A 17289-nucleotide genomic window follows, 5' to 3' on the forward strand; every position below is an offset into this window, starting at 1 on the left:
TCTCTCTGTGTCACAGTTTTAAAAGCTCCCAAAGCCATTCAGTCTTTTCTTAGCAACCATTATTTATTGATAGAGATCTAAATTTAACTACAAATGTGTTTTTCTTTATTACAGACACAAGGTCCAACAAATTTGTGCTTGCCCCGACACTTTTCATCAGGAAAACACTCAGTGTAGCATTTAAAAAAAAATAAAAAAGAAAAAGTGCACAGTTTCAACCAAACCAGTGCTTTGACAAGGTGTTTGATTCCCCAGCCTTGTCTTAGTTCTTCATTACTCTTGCTTTCTCCCTCCTCTCTCTCTCTCTCTCTCTCTCTCTCTCTCTCTCTCTCTCTCTCTCTGTGCGCAGTGGCTGCACCTGATCTCTTGGATCCTAAATCAGCTACACACAACTCCAAGCCCCGCCTGTCCTTCTCCACCAAGCCCATTGTGCTGAACTCTAGCGATGACTGTGACCCCATCACCACGGTGATGAAGTGGAAGACTGTGTGTGCTCTCTTTCTGCTGGTGGTGCTGTACCTGGTCATCGGAGCCACGGTGTTCAAGGTTCTGGAGCAGCCACAAGAGAGCGCCCAGAAGTATATCATTGTCAGAGAGAAGCTGGAGTTTCTCCTGCGACACACCTGTGTCAACTCCTCCGAACTGGAAGACCTGGTAAAGGTAGTAACATGCACGAGGTCTCCTTGTGTATTTTTTTTTTGTGTGTGTGTTACATCACTTAAAACGTTGATTTAAAAACTTTGAAAGATGAGAGTTTGGAAACATTAAAAAAAATGCTGGTCACCTCAACTGAAATGTGGAAAAATCCAACACACATTTTAAAGATGCATTTTTTAGACAAATTATGGCATGGTCCAGAATATACTTCCTTTTTTCCTTTTTAAAGTAAGAACATCCAAAACCAACAAAATGCTTATCTTTGCGGGGTTTCAAACTGAGCTGCAAATTCATTCTAACAGCCACCATCAGTTGGCGTATCCTTCTCATTAATCTTAAATGTTGTAAATCAAAACAGATCTGTCTCAGGGACTTGTCGTCAGTTGGTGTTACACGGGTGGATGGTGCATGTGAAAGGAACAGTGTTTGCCGCTGGGCTTTGAAAAATGAAGGAGAAAAAGAACAAGAGATAACTCACAGTGCAGGAATGGGCTTTTGATGGGATGACCAGGGGTGATCTCAGAATAAAACAGTTGAAAATGAGGATTAAGTCAGGGGGTGCCGTCCTGTTTTGATTTTGACTGTTGTGGCCTGTAAAGCCCTTTGAGACTGTAAACAGTGATATTGGGCTCTAAATAAACTTGAAACTTGAAAATGAAAGAAAAAAAGGAAAGGGATAAAACAGCAAGAGAACATCACAACACTATGAATATAATATAATGAATAGAACAACACTACTTGTTCTTATGTGACAAATCCAGATGAGACCTGCGACTTACGAACTCTCAGATGTGAGAGCCGGAGAGAATCTGCTTGCTTTGCACTCAGCGTGTAGAGAATGTGCAGAACATCCCTCTCTTGCCTTGGTACTAGTCCTGGGCTGAGTATGTACAAGGACTTTTCAGTGTATTAAAATGAATATACAGGGTACGGAAAGGAAGACTCCTCTCTCTATCTCTTTCTCTCCCTCTCTCTCTCTCTCTCTCTCCCTCTCTCTCTGTCCCCCTCTCTCTCTCTTTCTCTTTTTCTCTCTTTTTGTCTCTCTCTCTCTCTCTGGCCCTTGATGCAGGCAGAGGAGGGACAGAGCTGCGTGTTGGGTTTAATTAGAGGAGTCTCTGACTTTACATCACTCACTCACCCCCCCCCCCCCCCCCCCCCCCCCCCCCCCCCCCCCCCCCCCCCCCCCCCCCCCCCCCCCCCCCCCCCCCCACTGCCTGCCACACAGCCCCAGAGCTTAAACAGTGACACCAGGAGCTTTCAAGCGTTTATCATAATTCCTTTTTTTCATTCACACAAAACAGAGGTTACTGCCTTTTACTAAAGGGATGTTATTATCGTTACGGTGCAGACACTCAGCTTTGGAACGCCTTAGTTCGAACGTACGGTTTCTTCTCCTTAGGTCTTTGGCAATTCCTGGCCAAAATCACATGAGTGTTGTGGACTGCGGAGTAAATGTTATTACGTGAAAATCGCGTTATGGTTAAATAACCAATATTGTACATGTTGTTTGTCATGCCTTTTGCATTACTGGATTGAAATGAATAACACGATCACAGCCCTCAAGGAATCCTTACTACTGTACTGTGCTGATCCCAGAACAGGGCAGTGGTACTCAGTTAAAAAGGGAGCCACCTTCATGCATGAAGAACCCTGGGATGAAACAAAAATTGATGTGATAACCGTAGAATCCCATTTTTGTAATACTCTCTTCAGACCAGCAGTGGGAGATTGGATGCGTTTCTATATCATAACGCTGAATGTTTCAATGTGTAGTAGTTGCATTGTTCTGAATCATCCTTTCAAACACAAGGGGTAACCGATCTAAATGTTGCACTTCAGTTAATACCTGCTTCCCAGGAGGTTTTGCAAATCAATCCTGTCATAGACCTAGATAAGTAAAAGTTGGCACATAAAATGAATATCACTTTCCAGATTTTATTCTTTTCCTGCTTGCATTTTATGAAGCTAAGAGCGCTTGCAGGAAACAAGTACGTTATTCAAGCAGAGGTGATGTTGAGGGTTCCGCTCTGGAATCTTCCACCAGAACAGGTTTTGGGTGGCTGAGTTTGGACACGGTGAAGGTGTGAGTTGAGTTCGAGGCGTTTGTTGTTGAAACAATGCTTAATGATTTTCCCCTTCCTGGCTGGGACTCCCTGCAGCTGTGTGCTGGTGCCTTTGTGCAGCTGTGAAAAAAAAAAAAGGTTGGGGAGTCTTCCAGCAGTCCAATGTAGGTCAGGACAGCCCAGGCAAGCACATTGTACCCAAGTGCCTTGTCATGTGCTCGTATTTTATGGTGATGTAAACAAGCACCACAGTGCCCACTAGAGGTCAGGTGATGGAACTGCAGTCGTGACCACTAGCCCATTTTCCGCTGTCCCATTAAAACCTGATGCTGGTCATTTCTGCTTGACACACAGCGCTGTGTAAGGAATGGGCAAGGTTTATTTTGTACATACTGAAGCACAGGACTTGGGCTTACTCACCTGAAGATGACTTGACTTTCAGCACCACGGACAGCACCGTGAACTCTCTGCCTCAGCTCAAGGACAGTACGCATGATTGCACTGACTGGATCTCATTCCACTATATTTTTGATGAAACGCTGAGAGGTTTAAATTGGAAATCGACAAAAATTCAGAACTTCTGTGACTCGCGGCGGCACCATACTTGACAGCTGTACGCAGGGTTCCAGGGGGAATGCAATTGGCCGGTGCCCGAGTTGAGCGTTTCTGTCTATCAGAGTTGCTCTCTCTGCTCAGTGCTCGTCAGTCGTCACCGATGGTCAAAGGTCGCACAGTTTCTGGTCTCGTTACGTGAATAGCATGTTTCCGTATCTGCTTTAATGTGTTCTGACGCTGACGTGAAGCTTCCTGCAGAGCTTGTCTTCGCACATGTCAGAGGAAGTGTGTGTTAGCCTCATGCATCATGATCAAAGCTGGCTGAGGGGGAGGCTGGCGAGAGTTCACGAGTTGTCGGACATCACAAATCTGGGACGGAGAAAAACGAAAAGGAATGATTGTTGACTTCTCGGACCGGTTCCGTCTGCCGTCTTAGAACCCGTATCAGTCTGAGTGAAAAGAGTGAGGACTAGTCACTGACACGTGTTTAGAAAAGAGGTCAACTTCATCTGAGACAAAGGCTGAAACCGACGAAAGGCATCGCGCATCAAACGTTCTCATCACGCGGGATTGAAATGAGTTACATAACATCTCTCAGGGAAAGGAGGATTTCCAGCTCACCTTTACGAGAGCTGAACATCCTGAGACTCACATTTGGCACCTTGTGTGGAGCTTGGTCATTGGACCATTGATCTGTTAAACACTCTTGATTCTGTCCACCTCATTAAGAGGAGAGCGGGGTGTGGAAAAGGCGAGGACCAGTTAATCCTGAGTGATTTAAGGAATGAATGAAATTAAGGCTAGCGACTTTCCTGGAACACTGCCTCTGCCTCCAGCCTCTGCCGCCGTGTCCGTCGAAATCGAAATTCTGTGAAGGACAGTACGTGTCGCAGGGTCTTCTGTCTGAGCGTTAGCTCGGGAAATCATGACTCAGGAGTGACGCCGTTTAGCACCTGAGGTCAGCTCTGCCCTGTCAGTGGAAAACGCAGCTGCCTAAACTGAAGGCTAAATACTTGAAAGTTTTAAAAGTTTGCGGAGTATGTGTTGGCAGTTATGTCAGTCTGTGGGACTGGTTAATTCCTCATATGTTAGCAGCTCAGCATGACATATTGTTTGTGTTGAAACCTTTTTTTTCTTTAAAATCATTCTTGTTAAAAGAAAGAACAACGCTGGCAGAGAAATTTTTTTCTGACCGCATCTAAAACCAGAGGACAAACTGAATGTTAGAAATTACGTGTGGAGACTTCACCATGGCTTTTTCTGAATGTGGAGACTTCACCATGGCTTTTTCTGAATGTGGAGACTTCACCATGGCTTTTTCTGAATGTGGAGACTTCACCATGGCTTTTTCTGAATGTGGAGACATTTACCATTCTCCACCACAAAGCCTGATGTTTCCCCCAGGTTTCCTCCATTATAAGGAAACGAGGGCAAAAGCCAAACATTTTATCATCACTGTTATTATTATTATTGCTACAGTTGTGCTGTTTAACTGTATCTTCCACATGTATTAATGTAAAAATTGTTAGTTTGGTTTGGTTTCAAGATGCCATCTCTGATCCTCTTTGGTTTTCATCAGTAAAGGGTCTCAAAGAGAATTGAGTGTGAGAGACAGCACTCATCTGCTACCTGTATCTGTGTGTGTGTGTGTGTTGTGGGTGTTTATGGCATTTTGTGGATGGAATATTCCCATGAGGACATAAACATCTTCAGTGTCCTTGTGGGGACATTTACTGGTCCCCGCTTTGGAAAAACTACGTTGGAGTAGGTGATTTATCTTTGGTCCTAAGACAGAAAAATAAATGTGTGTATGTTAGAGAGACAGAGAGAGAGAGAGAAAGAGGGGGAGAGAGACAGAGAATATGTCTACCAAAAGCCACAGAGAGTATATGAAGTTAGACTGCCGTTACACACAGTGACTTACCGCATGCTTTCTTTTACGTCAACCTAACTTCAGTCTTCACGTGTCGCCACGTCGTGGCTGAAACACTGAACCGTTCACAAAAACCCGGCTACGCCCCGTGAAAGCGACTGTCGGCTAACGGTCTCACACGCTCTCCTCCACAGCGAGTGGTGTCGGCGGTCAGAGCAGGGGTCAACCCCTCGGGCAGTCCCTCTAACGACACCAGCCTGTGGGACTTAAGCAGCTCCTTCTTCTTCGCTGGGACCGTCATCACCACCATAGGTAAGCCCTCCCCGCCTCCGTGCGCACTACTGTCTTTTTTTCTTTTTCTTTTTCCTTTTCTGTTTAGCCCTCGGAAAAAAAAAGGTCTTTTATTCTGCATTTCCTTTCAACGCATCAGATGCCATTTTTCTTTGCGGAGGACAGACAGGGAGATGATCCAAAGTGTGTGTGTTTTGAGTTCTCAGGTCTAATGTTATCACATGGACAGCATCTGTACGCGCAAAGGCTGTTTACAAAACAAACAAACACACAAACAAACACACAAACAAACAAACATGTGGTTTTACAGGACCTTTCTCTTAGGTGCTGTAGCATCATGTCTTAGCTTCTGTTACACATTTGTATCATCTTCAGTTACCAGTCTACCCCATCGACTCAGAGAGGGCATGGTGTGTTCAACATGATTTTCATTTCAGGACACATACCTCATTTAATCAATACTGTGCACGCAGTTGATGAGAAAAAATATGCTTGAGTTGGCTTTCAGCAGAATGCCTAAATTCAAACCAAACGATGGCTTAGATTACCATCTGTCCTCACAAAAAAAAAAAAAAACCAGCGGTGTCAAGAATTCCCACAGGGCCGTTCAGCTCTGTTCCCCATGTCCGTCTAACCACATTCATCAGACACAGTCATGCAATGAGCTAAGACAGCCTTAATTAAACACAAACCATACTGAGGTCACACGTGTACTTCATTCAGCCCAGTGACCTCCCACACGTCTGACAGTCATCTCTTAATAAATACTCACATCTCTTAATAAATACTCATCATCTCTTAATAAATACTCATCATCTCATTAATAAAACACGTAATGATCCCAATGCACTGCTTACTGGATAAATCACTGTCAACGCCAATGGCAAGCCTGCCATGGCGACAGAAGAGCTAAACCCCCCCCCCCAGGACACACACACACACCACACATCCCATCCCACTTTATCCCACCCCAACCCAGCCCAATCCAGTATCCGTTCCCTCGGCTCTCCTCTCTGGACTGTCAGGTGTGCTTGAGCAGGCCCCATGTGGTCCCCATGCCCCAAAGAGCCCTCACGCCGCTGCTCCGTACGAGGCTGCATGTGAGGGTCTGGAGCAGTGCTGGGCAAGGCAGGCGATTGCAAATAAACCCTTTGTGTCTTCTCACACGACCATAACGCACACAGGGGGGAAAAAAAGCGTGTCTTGAAGATGTACATTTACATACCACCTCTTGCAGCAGCAGTAGTCTCTGCAGTCGTGCCCCCTCCGGTTTTAATGCACCTTCTCTGCACTTGAAACGTTCAACTGTATTTGTTCTGTGGGATCAGAACTATTAGATGGAGATATGCTGATTGAGAAAGACTTGCTCTGTGTTCATTCACGCTCCACTGAGCAATCACAATAGGGCCAAACAGCTCATCTCACACAGCCAGCGTTCAACGCAGACCAGTTTTTAATGTTTTACCCAGCATTCCCGGGAATTGCCAAGCTCTTCAGCAAGCGAGCGAATTGATCTCCGGCTCAAAACAATTTTGAATTTTGTTGTTACATGTGCCTTGATTTTTAGCGATGAAGCCCAGATGTGTGATGAAACGATTTGTCCCCACAGGGGGTGCTTAACTCATATGGCAAGCACATGGGGAGAACCACATTCACGCTGGAAAAAACACAGCATTGTAATTTAATCAAGAATGAAGTGAAAGAAGCCTTGTTATCGAAAATCTTTGTAAACGAGGCGGTCACTCCATACTCAAAAGGTCAGGGACCTGTATGGAACCGTATAAATGTCATCCAGGTTTTCTCATATGCCGTTGTCCAGGTGCAGCGCGAACGGGAGATCATCGTTACAGATCGCTCTCGTGCCTGAGCCGTGCCCAGAGAACACTCTTTGTCACGGGAAGAGTGTAAATGTATTCCAGCCCCTTCATTCCGTGGGCCTTCACTGTTCAAGTCGTGTCGCCGCAAAATCAATTTTTACGACTCTTTCAAGGCCTTTTGATTTAATTGGCCCTCGAAGGCAACAGATTTCTTGAAGAGCAATTGGCATCGTTAATGAGCTGGATAAGGACTCCGGCTAATTAGATGAAGATTCTTGCCCAGAAGCGTTGCCTTCCTGAACTTCCTCTATAATGACACCAAATGACATAGCAGTCTTCAGCAGGATCACTGGATAGCATTCTAGAATGATACCACATGACAAAGCAGCCTTCCGGAATGTCTTGCGGCATCCGTCTCAAAGAACATGACGTAACAGCCTTCAGCAATGCGTTCGGTGTCATTGTAGAGGAGTAATACTGTATGACCTAGCAGTCTTCTGCAGTGTCATGTGGTGTCACTCTTTTGTCTATGCAAACTTCCACCTCCGTCAGGCAAAACACATGAACTTTTTTTCCAATTCTAATTTGGAAGGGAAAAGAATCCAAAAAAAAAAGTATATTTCCACTCCGCTAAACTCCTGTGTCGTTTGCATATGGTAAACAGTTTTCTCTGCTCCAGTGTCCTCGGTGACTTGTCACATGGAGATGCTGAGATGTCTCAGCGGTCCTGAGTGGACCCAGGGGAATGTGCGAGATAGACAGCGCAGTCCCCCTTTGAAAGCCTTGAGACAGCACTGAGCAAATAAATTAGGAATCCAAACATAAACTCTCATTTGAAAGTCCTCAGTGCAGCCTCTGTCCTTGGATTGGTGTGTGTGTGTGTGTGTGTGTGTGTGTTGTATGAAAACACTGTTTTCTGTCAAAGCTGAACAATGACACCATGATCACTGAAAATAGCTCTGCATAACTACATCTAGTATCGTAATATTTACAGGCGTAGTAACATTATCATAGTAAACTACAGATTTGAAAACAAGAGATGCACAAGCAACAAGCAACAACATCATTATCGTATGAGCCTTTTTCCCTGTTTATGAAATAGTTTGAAAGCTTTCGTCACAGTAATTCTCTTAACCCTCGTAAAGTCAGTTCTTATCCAGAATATTCTGTTTTGTTATTGTGTTTAACGGTCTTTTTTTGGCATTCAGACGTCTGATAATGGGGAAAACCTTCAGTGTCCCTGACTGATATGAGATCTGAACAAGCAAGATTGTCACAGACAATGTGTTGACAAGCCAGACCTTCATTCAGACATAATGTTCTCTGTCCGTCACTGGGACTGTGTTACACATATCATTATCTGACCGATCGTTGTCCTCTGGCCCTTTGACCTCTGCCGCACAGCTCACATGGGGTTTCTCACAGATCACTCTCTCTCCTCCTCAGGTTTTGGGAATATCTCTCCACACACAGAGGGGGGCAGGATCTTCTGCATCATCTACGCCCTCTTGGGAATCCCCCTTTTTGGCTTCCTGCTGGCCGGAGTCGGGGACCAGCTGGGAACCATCTTTGGCAAAGCAATCGCCAAAGTGGAGAAGATGTTTGTCGTAAGTGCACATTGCGGTTCTCATGAGTGCACCTGACAAACTTGGTTGTGAGGATACGATTATTATTATTATTACTATAACGATTATTTAAATCTTCAGACCCTGGCCTAACCGTAAAGAGTTGTTATGTAAGAGTTCCAGCCTCAGTCTTCTCCTGAGGTCTGACTGGAGAGAGGAGCTGAATGATCCGTGACTGTTTTAGGAATGTCTCTTTCTGAAAGATACTTATCGCTCAGTCTGCACCAGCGTATTCACAGTTTTGATGAATTGTCATAAAAAAAAAAAAAAAAAAAAAGATTATACGCATTACAAAATGCAGAAAGTGAGGAAAACAGCATGTGTTTGACTGTGGAATGCTGAATACACAGTCTGTCTCTCAGGAGGCTGCTGAATCATTTATTAATACGTCCAATCCTAAACATCACAATCTTTAAGTCTTTTAAACAAATTTGAAGAAGAAGATCCAATACATCCTTAAATGACCTTGAAACACCTCATCGCTAGAATAGCTTACCTTGCAGTAATGAGCGAATAGCATTATACCATGACAGATTATGTAAATACACTCAAAGCTATAAATATATATCTATATATACACCAATCGAGACTTGTCAGGTTGTAATCACAGTTCTGAGAGCTGGTGATAGTGTGATTGTTTGACTGTGTGTTCGAGGAAGCAGTTGCAGTGAATGAATGTCAATGCTTAATTGTTTTCCGCGTCCTCTGGGAGTTGTCTGGACGTCTGTTCTAATTAGACTCCAACGAATACAGCTCTCAGGTATCAGCAGCCACCACCACCACCAAAAAAAAAAAAAAAGGAGATGAAGAAGAAGAAAGAAGATAAACAAACTCATTAAAACAAAGCGCGAAAAAAAAACCCCCAAACAAACGAGAAGGAACTGAATGTTACAGAAGGATCTGCACCAAACTGCTCTGAATTTATTCCGGCTCCCTGTAGTGTATTTGAGAATGTTTGTATTCACCAGGACACAGAACGATCCATACTAGACTGCAGACCTGGGCAAAAAAAAACCTGAAATTTTTGAGTGACGAGGCCCTGTCCCAGTTCTCTTACGTGTCCTCAGTACCTTGCCTCCTTTTCCTCTAAAGTTAGTAACACTGAGACAGAATGGAGTGTGCTGAACCAAACCTTAAACAGACGTCACACGAATGCCTTACTGAGTCTGCATCATAACTGCCAGTAATCTGCTTAATCAAGAGGGCAAGGACACAAGGGAACGGAGCACTGAACGCTATTGGAACACGGCCTGGTCATTCAAATACTTTAGATACTTATTTGGTCCTGGTCTGTCAGAGCCTTAGTCTGCTAGCCGTGGAGCCGTGATATTATTTTACCTGTCGTTAATATATTTATAATAGTACATATGGTAATGATTGCATAGGTGAGTAGGGAGCCCCCGTCCTAGAGGCAGGAATATCGTACTCATGGTTCCACCCTGCACCAGGATCGTCTGAAGAACATTTGTCATTCTGTCTGAAACACCAGTGTAATACTGTGGAAATACACTGAGGGAGCAATGTGCTGGTGTTCTTGTCACCCAGCCAAACCAATGCAATTTCCACTAAGACCTCAGCGGAAAGATTGAATAAGGTCTCAACACTGGCCAAATCTTTTCTTGTTTTTTTTTTTTTTTTCAACACTTTAACTGCCAGGCCTCCGAAGATTGGGTTGCGTTTGTCTTTTATCAATCGATTCCACGTAAAGTTTTCACTGGCGGGTCGATTTCTTCATTTGCGTGTTTCTGTGTTTTTTTAGAGGTGGAACGTGAGCCAGACTAAAATCAGAGTGACGTCCACCGTGCTCTTTTATCCTGTTCGGCTGTCTCCTCTTTGTGGCCCTGCCCGCCAGCATATTCAAGCACATCGAAGGCTGGAGCGCCCTCGAGTCCGTCTACTTTGTCGTCATCACCTTAACCACCATCGGATTTGGGGACTTTGTCGCAGGTAAGGATTTTGGATTTTTCTCATTACGAAAGTCATGGGAAAAGTATATAGTAAATATAGTAAAAGTGCATACACACACACACACACACACACACATATATACATACATACATATATACATACATACACACACACACACATATATATATGTATACATACACACACACATATATATACACACACACACACACACACACACACACACACACACATATATATATATATATATATATATATATCATTTAGAGGCTAAATGATCAGACTGCTAGCTACGCAGACTGTAAACTCTCGCGCGATATAAACAAAACGTTTTTTTTAAACTCTTCGCGCTGATGCCCTGTGTTGTGTCGGACTAAATGGAAATAAAAGCTCCCGTGACATTGCAGGCGGTTCTGAGATCGAATATCTGGACTACTATAAGCCAGTGGTGTGGTTCTGGATCCTGGTCGGTCTGGCCTACTTCGCTGCGGTCCTCAGCATGATCGGAGACTGGCTAAGAGTCATATCCAAGAAGACAAAAGAAGAGGTAGGCACTGCTCCCTCTTGGCTTGGGCTTAGAGTTGGGGTTCATGACACACATCCTGTGTCTGACCTGGGAAACAGGCGTATGTTCGATCTCCACTAAATCAGATCATCAAACTACTGACACATGGTATTTGAATGGACAGGACTTTTGACATGTGTTAAACAAAACTCACAGGTATTGCTACACAGATGAGTTCTTTTAGACGCTTAAGAGTGATGCATCATTATCAGCATAGAAACAACAGGCTGACAAAAAACGCTCTTGCTCATGGTACACCACAAGTGAAACAGAGACATGTTAGCTCCTTTAAACCCACGTCAGCTGTATTCTTTAACATGACTCTGAATTAGATGTCTTGTCTTTTCCTGGGGTCCATTGCTTTAAGATGTGAAAATCTATTCACTGTACTCACCTGTGACAGAACACCGTTTCCCGACAGCACGGAACAGTGGAGCAGAATGTTCCATTACATACATGTCAGAGTGTTCTAGAACACATTGTTCCACTGTATAAGCTCAGAGCCAAACCACAGATAGGGAGGATACCTGATGAACATCCCAAAGAGAGGAAACCACTTCACTTGGAACAAAAACTTCCATCATTTTCAGTAGAATGAAATGTTCCAATGCAAGGTACCATTACAGCTACTGCCTGTTTTTTTTTTTGTTGTTTTTGTTTTTTTTTTAATTAAGATGTCCTTTTTGTAAGACCCTAGGACTGGACAAACCCATTGTCAGGACTGCTGGGGGAGTTGTTTGTCCTGTCGGATGAAACAGAGTTGGGTTTTGTCTTTGGCTGATTTATCATACAGATTCAACCTCCACACCCTTATGAATTAACCAAAGGGAGGTAGTTTCTGCGAAAGCTACTCTTGTGTGTGCGTGTGTGTGTGGGTTTTTTTTTTAACGACTGTCTAGCTGTGAAGAACATTTATAGGTGTTGATAATGGAAACTCTGCATCGTCGGCAGTCGGCCACGCGGCAGTATTGACAGAGAAAACATAAAACTGTTATAAAAACAGCCTCTGCCTTTGGTCTTGTTTTCATCTCTCTATTTACTTTTCATTAACTCTGGCTTTATCTGGCCGTGATCATAATGAGTAAGAGCTCCGCTCCGTTGGGATGTCCTCGATGCCGCGTCTTATCTGCTCAGAGGAACCGCGTTAGAATAGCACAGCACGATGGCCGCGGCATCGACTCGATCGTTCGTAGGCGCTCGTCTTTGATTACTGCTTGTCATTTGACATAAAGTTCTTGACAACGTTACTGTGATGTTGCACCCAAACGAGACAAAGATCTTTTCGGGACCCACCTGGAGAGGACCACGCGTAGGGCATACTGTTTAAAGTGAGACTGGACCAAAAACCAAAGAGTCCGACAACCAGAGTCAGCAGAACTCAGGTTATACTTAGAAGAACAACAGCAACAACACAAAAAAAACAGAACCAGTGCTTATAAAACAATTAATCTCCCAACACACAAGGTTCAACAGCATCTGAAAATGACTAACTATTTATGAAAGTTCAAGACCAAGTAAAATTCTGAATACTCTAGATATGAAGTTCCGAAATGAGGCTCAGGTGTGGGGCAAACTTCTTCTTTGGTGTCCACTGTGAGAACCCCTCTCTGCTGCCCCCTGTTCCTTGGGGTACCTCATAGCAGTTACTTCTGTTTACACAATACGAGCTTGATCTAAATGAGAACAGAAGCCTAGCAGAAGCTGCTTTGCTTGAACGCTGCCGTGTGTCACCTTGTTGTGGATGAGCTGATTAGCATGAAATGAGAAGTGAAAAAAACTTGCAAATGATCCCATTCCCATCGTTACTTATCTGAAGTAGTGCACGTTTTAAAACAACGTGTGTGCACGTGGCATCTACGTTCCCAAAGATTTTCCTGTCTCATTCTCTCACCTTTATTCATAGCTCTTTGACCCATCACTGACCGCACTAGACAGACAATTAGCATTTGCTAAAATAACTTGCTATCTGGATCCTGCTTTCTTTGGTAAAAGAGGGAAAAAGAAGAACTTTGATTGAGGAAAATGAGAGTCTCCTCATCTTTATGATGAAAAGCAGTGTGGTGCCCAGCTCTAATCTCTCATATAATCAGCTGTCATCAGTTTCCTGCTCCAGTGGCAAGTATCACAGTCACAAGGCTGTCCCCTGAGACAATGCAGTGTGTATTCCAACGTATTCTCTCTCCCTCTCTCTCTCTCTCTTTTTTCTTTTGAAAGTGTTTGCTGTGAATTTTCTGCTATGGACAAGAACACACACCTGAAGTGTAGTCAGTCTTTTAAGAAGTGCTTTGGTTTGATCTTGAATCTGCGGCAGTAAATCTGAGAGGGGAAAAAAGGCTGATGTAGGCCAAATCTCTAAATGTTGGTACATAAAGAACCGGGTTTGCAACTGTGTGGCCACTCTCTCTAACGCCATATCGGCCTCTGCTCTCTGAGTTCATGCAGAAATTTCTCTTGTTCTCAGTTCTGGGTTAAGGCTTTGATAGCTCTATGATTTCATTCATGTTTCTCCTTCAGAGAGCTCCCTCTGGACAAGGATTTGGACCAGAATAGTTTTCATTTTCTTTGTTTTTCTGTTTTTTGGTCAGAACATTCTGGACTCTTGTTACCTCCTTTTCTCACAAAAGCCCACTTGGTTTACATGGTCCTGTTTACACAAGTTTGCCATTTGACCCTGATATCTGCCACAGAAGAAAAATCTGGTATCCGAAAAATTCAGCCTGGCTACTGGCTACAGATCATTCGAGAAGAAAGAGATTTGAATCAAATAAATAAATAGACAGTACAAAGACTTAAACTCTTCAGCTCAATTCAACTGCACTAAATGTGATATCTTATAATTGAGGAGTAGAGTTAACATCACACCAGGGTTGTTGTTGTTTTAATAGCAAGGAGAGGAGAGCAGCACTTGCGGTGATTAAGATAAAATCTTAATTTAATCCTAATCTATCATAGAATCTTAATTTAGCATAAGTGAGGCTCAAGCACTGAAATAGAATTCCCAAACAGTTTATGACATCATCTGGGCAGTAACACTTATTACACACTGCCTAATGGTCTTCTTTAGCCGAGCAGAACTCAGTTACAACATTTGTCTGTTTTTATCCTCCTCTCATTTGATCTGGTGAAAAAAAACGTTACACCAGAATACAAGGGGGAAAAAAAGATCCCCTGCTTGTAAAAGGTAATTGCATTAAAAGGTTAATGGGTTTCAAACTGTCACGAAACCCATTAAAAGTCTTTGGAATCGCTGGCCCTGTACTTAATGAGGGATCACACCTCCACAGCTCACGTTCGCACAGGAAACGTCTAAGATGTGACGTAGCCGCAGAGTTTGGCCTCATATCAAAAAAGGTTCGGTCGTTACATGTTTGAGTAAAGTTCGGTTTTAGCGTCACAGTGTGCTTTGTACAATGCTGCGACATTGAAGTATGAATTTAACGAGTATTACGTAAACGTTGCCAAAGCAAAATCGGAAACGTGGTGTGTTTGACCACTTGCGGTCACAGGCTTATTCACGGTCATCCAGAGAACTCTCTATCCATCCCAACGGCTCTGTCAGGAAAGCTGAAGTAATGTGCTGACCACAAAAGAGTCACAGCCTCCGAGGTCTTACTCTCCTGCACTTCCTCTCTGTTTCATCAGCTACATGTCAATAACTGGTTTCATGTGAGACAGCAGAGCTGGTCCAGTTTTCGTGTTTTCCATCGAGAGCACAAGAGAAATACATTCAAAATTGCACTGATGCCTGTTGAGGTGGCTATTATGTAACGATCAAAGATCAGTGCCGCTGAGCAGTGCATCTGGCTTTGTTGTTAAGACAGGGAAAAGATGTAATTGCCACACCCAGTCTCTCCCTAAAGAGCGATCTGACGTCACTTTTTGCCCACACACTGCAATTAGATAGTAATCTTTTTCTCTCAATTAGACAGTGAACTTTTTCTCTCTCCTAACTATTTTAATTGACTTCCCCCTCTGAGATCAGAGCTTGTGTATAAATGCAGCATGGGAAAAAAAAAAAGAAAAAGAGTTCCTACTGAAGTGAGTTTCTCTCTCTGACCCATTAAAGGAAGCAGGGAGAAGAAAGTGTAGGGTTTATGGAAGTGGAAGGCCCAGGTGACCCAGTTGTGATGTTCATTCATTATGGATCCTCTGCAGGGTGGGTTTAATGTAGCAAAGGCATTGAACTACATACCACAGTCTCTATGCGTGTCTGTGTCTGTGTGTCCATGTGTGTGTGTGTTTTCATGACTTGCTTGTTTGCACTAAACCACAATTAGATTTTGTCTACTTATATCAATCTCCTTTCAAACAGAGTGGAACACACTAAAGATCATAGTCATTACAGTGCTGAGGAAGAAGCCAGATATCTCAAGATTTGGACATTAATACCTTTTACCTTTGTTTTCCTCTTCTTCTCTCATTTGTAAGGTCTTATCTGCCTTGTGAACTCATTAACAATAAAGCGGTAGTGTCAGAAAAAGATTAAGGAGCCAAATCAAACACATATCTGTTACATTATCCGGCAGTTATTACATTATCAGCTGCTCCAGGCTGTTTATACAATCAGCAGTTCTTAAAATATCCATCTCGTGTATGATACATCACGTTCCACGGAAATTTTCACCCCTCCCCCCCCCCCCCCCCCATCTCATTTCGGTGACTAAGCGTAAACAGCACTGAGTTCTTTTGGGCTGATAGATAAGATTTTTCCAACACGGATAAATTTAGGCGAACACGTGGTCTCCTTGCAAGTGCACGCGTGCGCCTCAAATGAGTTCCTGGAAACAGGATTCAGGCGGCGAAAAGTAAATGTCGCCGGGAAAGCCGGAGCCGTGCTAGATATCCAGGCTGGCGTAAAAAACGACGCCTATCTGAAGACCTCACCTTTAGAATCGCAAATATTTATTAGTTCAGTAATTCTGTATCAGAGCAAAAAAAAAAAAAAAAAACCTCATCACCTTTACAGCGGATGAAGCTGAGTTGGGCACATTTGGAAGCTTACATTCAGAAGTCTGTGGTGCACATTTTTCAAAAATAATTTAAAGATTGATTAAAGGGATGGAATGACTAAATCGTTAATGATGAAAAGAGATTTCAGTGTCTTTGTGTTAAATTCTTATGCCCACATACGTAAGTGCTTTAAATGTCTGCGCTTAAAAGAAGTCAGTGGTAAGTAGATGACGAGAAGTAACTTACAATAACAAAAACAGGCCACAACTGACGATACCAGGAACGACAAGACAAAGACAAGAAGGAATGTGAGCGCTGCTGAGGATGCGCTGAGTTGTCTAGTCTAAAGACCGGACCTTTCCGTGAGGATACAGTTCTGTTTGTTCATTTTCGATCCGGTAAACATGTCTCGTTCTCTCCTGCTCGTTTTCCAGGTGGGGGAGTTTCGGGCTCACGCGGCCGAGTGGACGGCCAACGTGTCGGCGGAGTTCAAAGAGACACGGCGGCGCCTGAGCGTGGAGATTTACGACAAGTTCCAGCGAGCGGCCTCCATCAAGCGCAAGCTGTCGTCGGACCTGGGCCTCAGCCCGGGACAGGAGATGACCCCGGGGAAACGGACCCTGTCCGTCAACTTCTCCGACGAACGGGACAAAGAACCCGTTCCCACGCTGACCAAAAACGGCAGCCTGTACCTGAACGGCCTTAACGCGGACTGCCCCGAGCGTGGGGAGATCGCCATCATCGAGCACTTCAAGTGAGGGTCAGAGGGTCAGATCCGACAACCTGCGGACGTCACTTTTTAAACTCTCCCGAAAGATGCGACAGAGCTCTCTCCCTGGAACAGCCACTTGCGCGAGTTTCAAAGGAAACCTCAATAAAAAAAAAATTTAAAAAAAAAAAAAAAAGAGACAAAAACTGTTACCGTATTGATTGACACTTTTGAAGAATCACAGACATGAATAGACGT

At 43.8% G+C, this 17289-nt stretch overlaps 1 protein-coding gene across 1 annotated transcript; it reads left to right on the forward strand.

The window, feature by feature from the left end:
* Positions 1 to 354: 354 nt before the first annotated feature.
* On the forward strand, positions 355 to 17080 carry LOC115822011 (potassium channel subfamily K member 2). The gene is given in 7 exon segments (XM_075353610.1): positions 355 to 660; positions 5343 to 5460; positions 8703 to 8863; positions 10641 to 10688; positions 10690 to 10859; positions 11198 to 11354; positions 16757 to 17080. Coding segments are annotated over 7 exon segments (1167 nt in total). The 5' UTR covers positions 355 to 471.
* The last annotated feature ends 209 nt before the right edge of the window (positions 17081 to 17289 follow it).

The sequence above is a fragment of the Chanos chanos genome, chromosome 1 (assembly GCF_902362185.1).
Source record: "Chanos chanos chromosome 1, fChaCha1.1, whole genome shotgun sequence".
Lineage (NCBI taxonomy): Eukaryota > Metazoa > Chordata > Actinopteri > Gonorynchiformes > Chanidae > Chanos > Chanos chanos.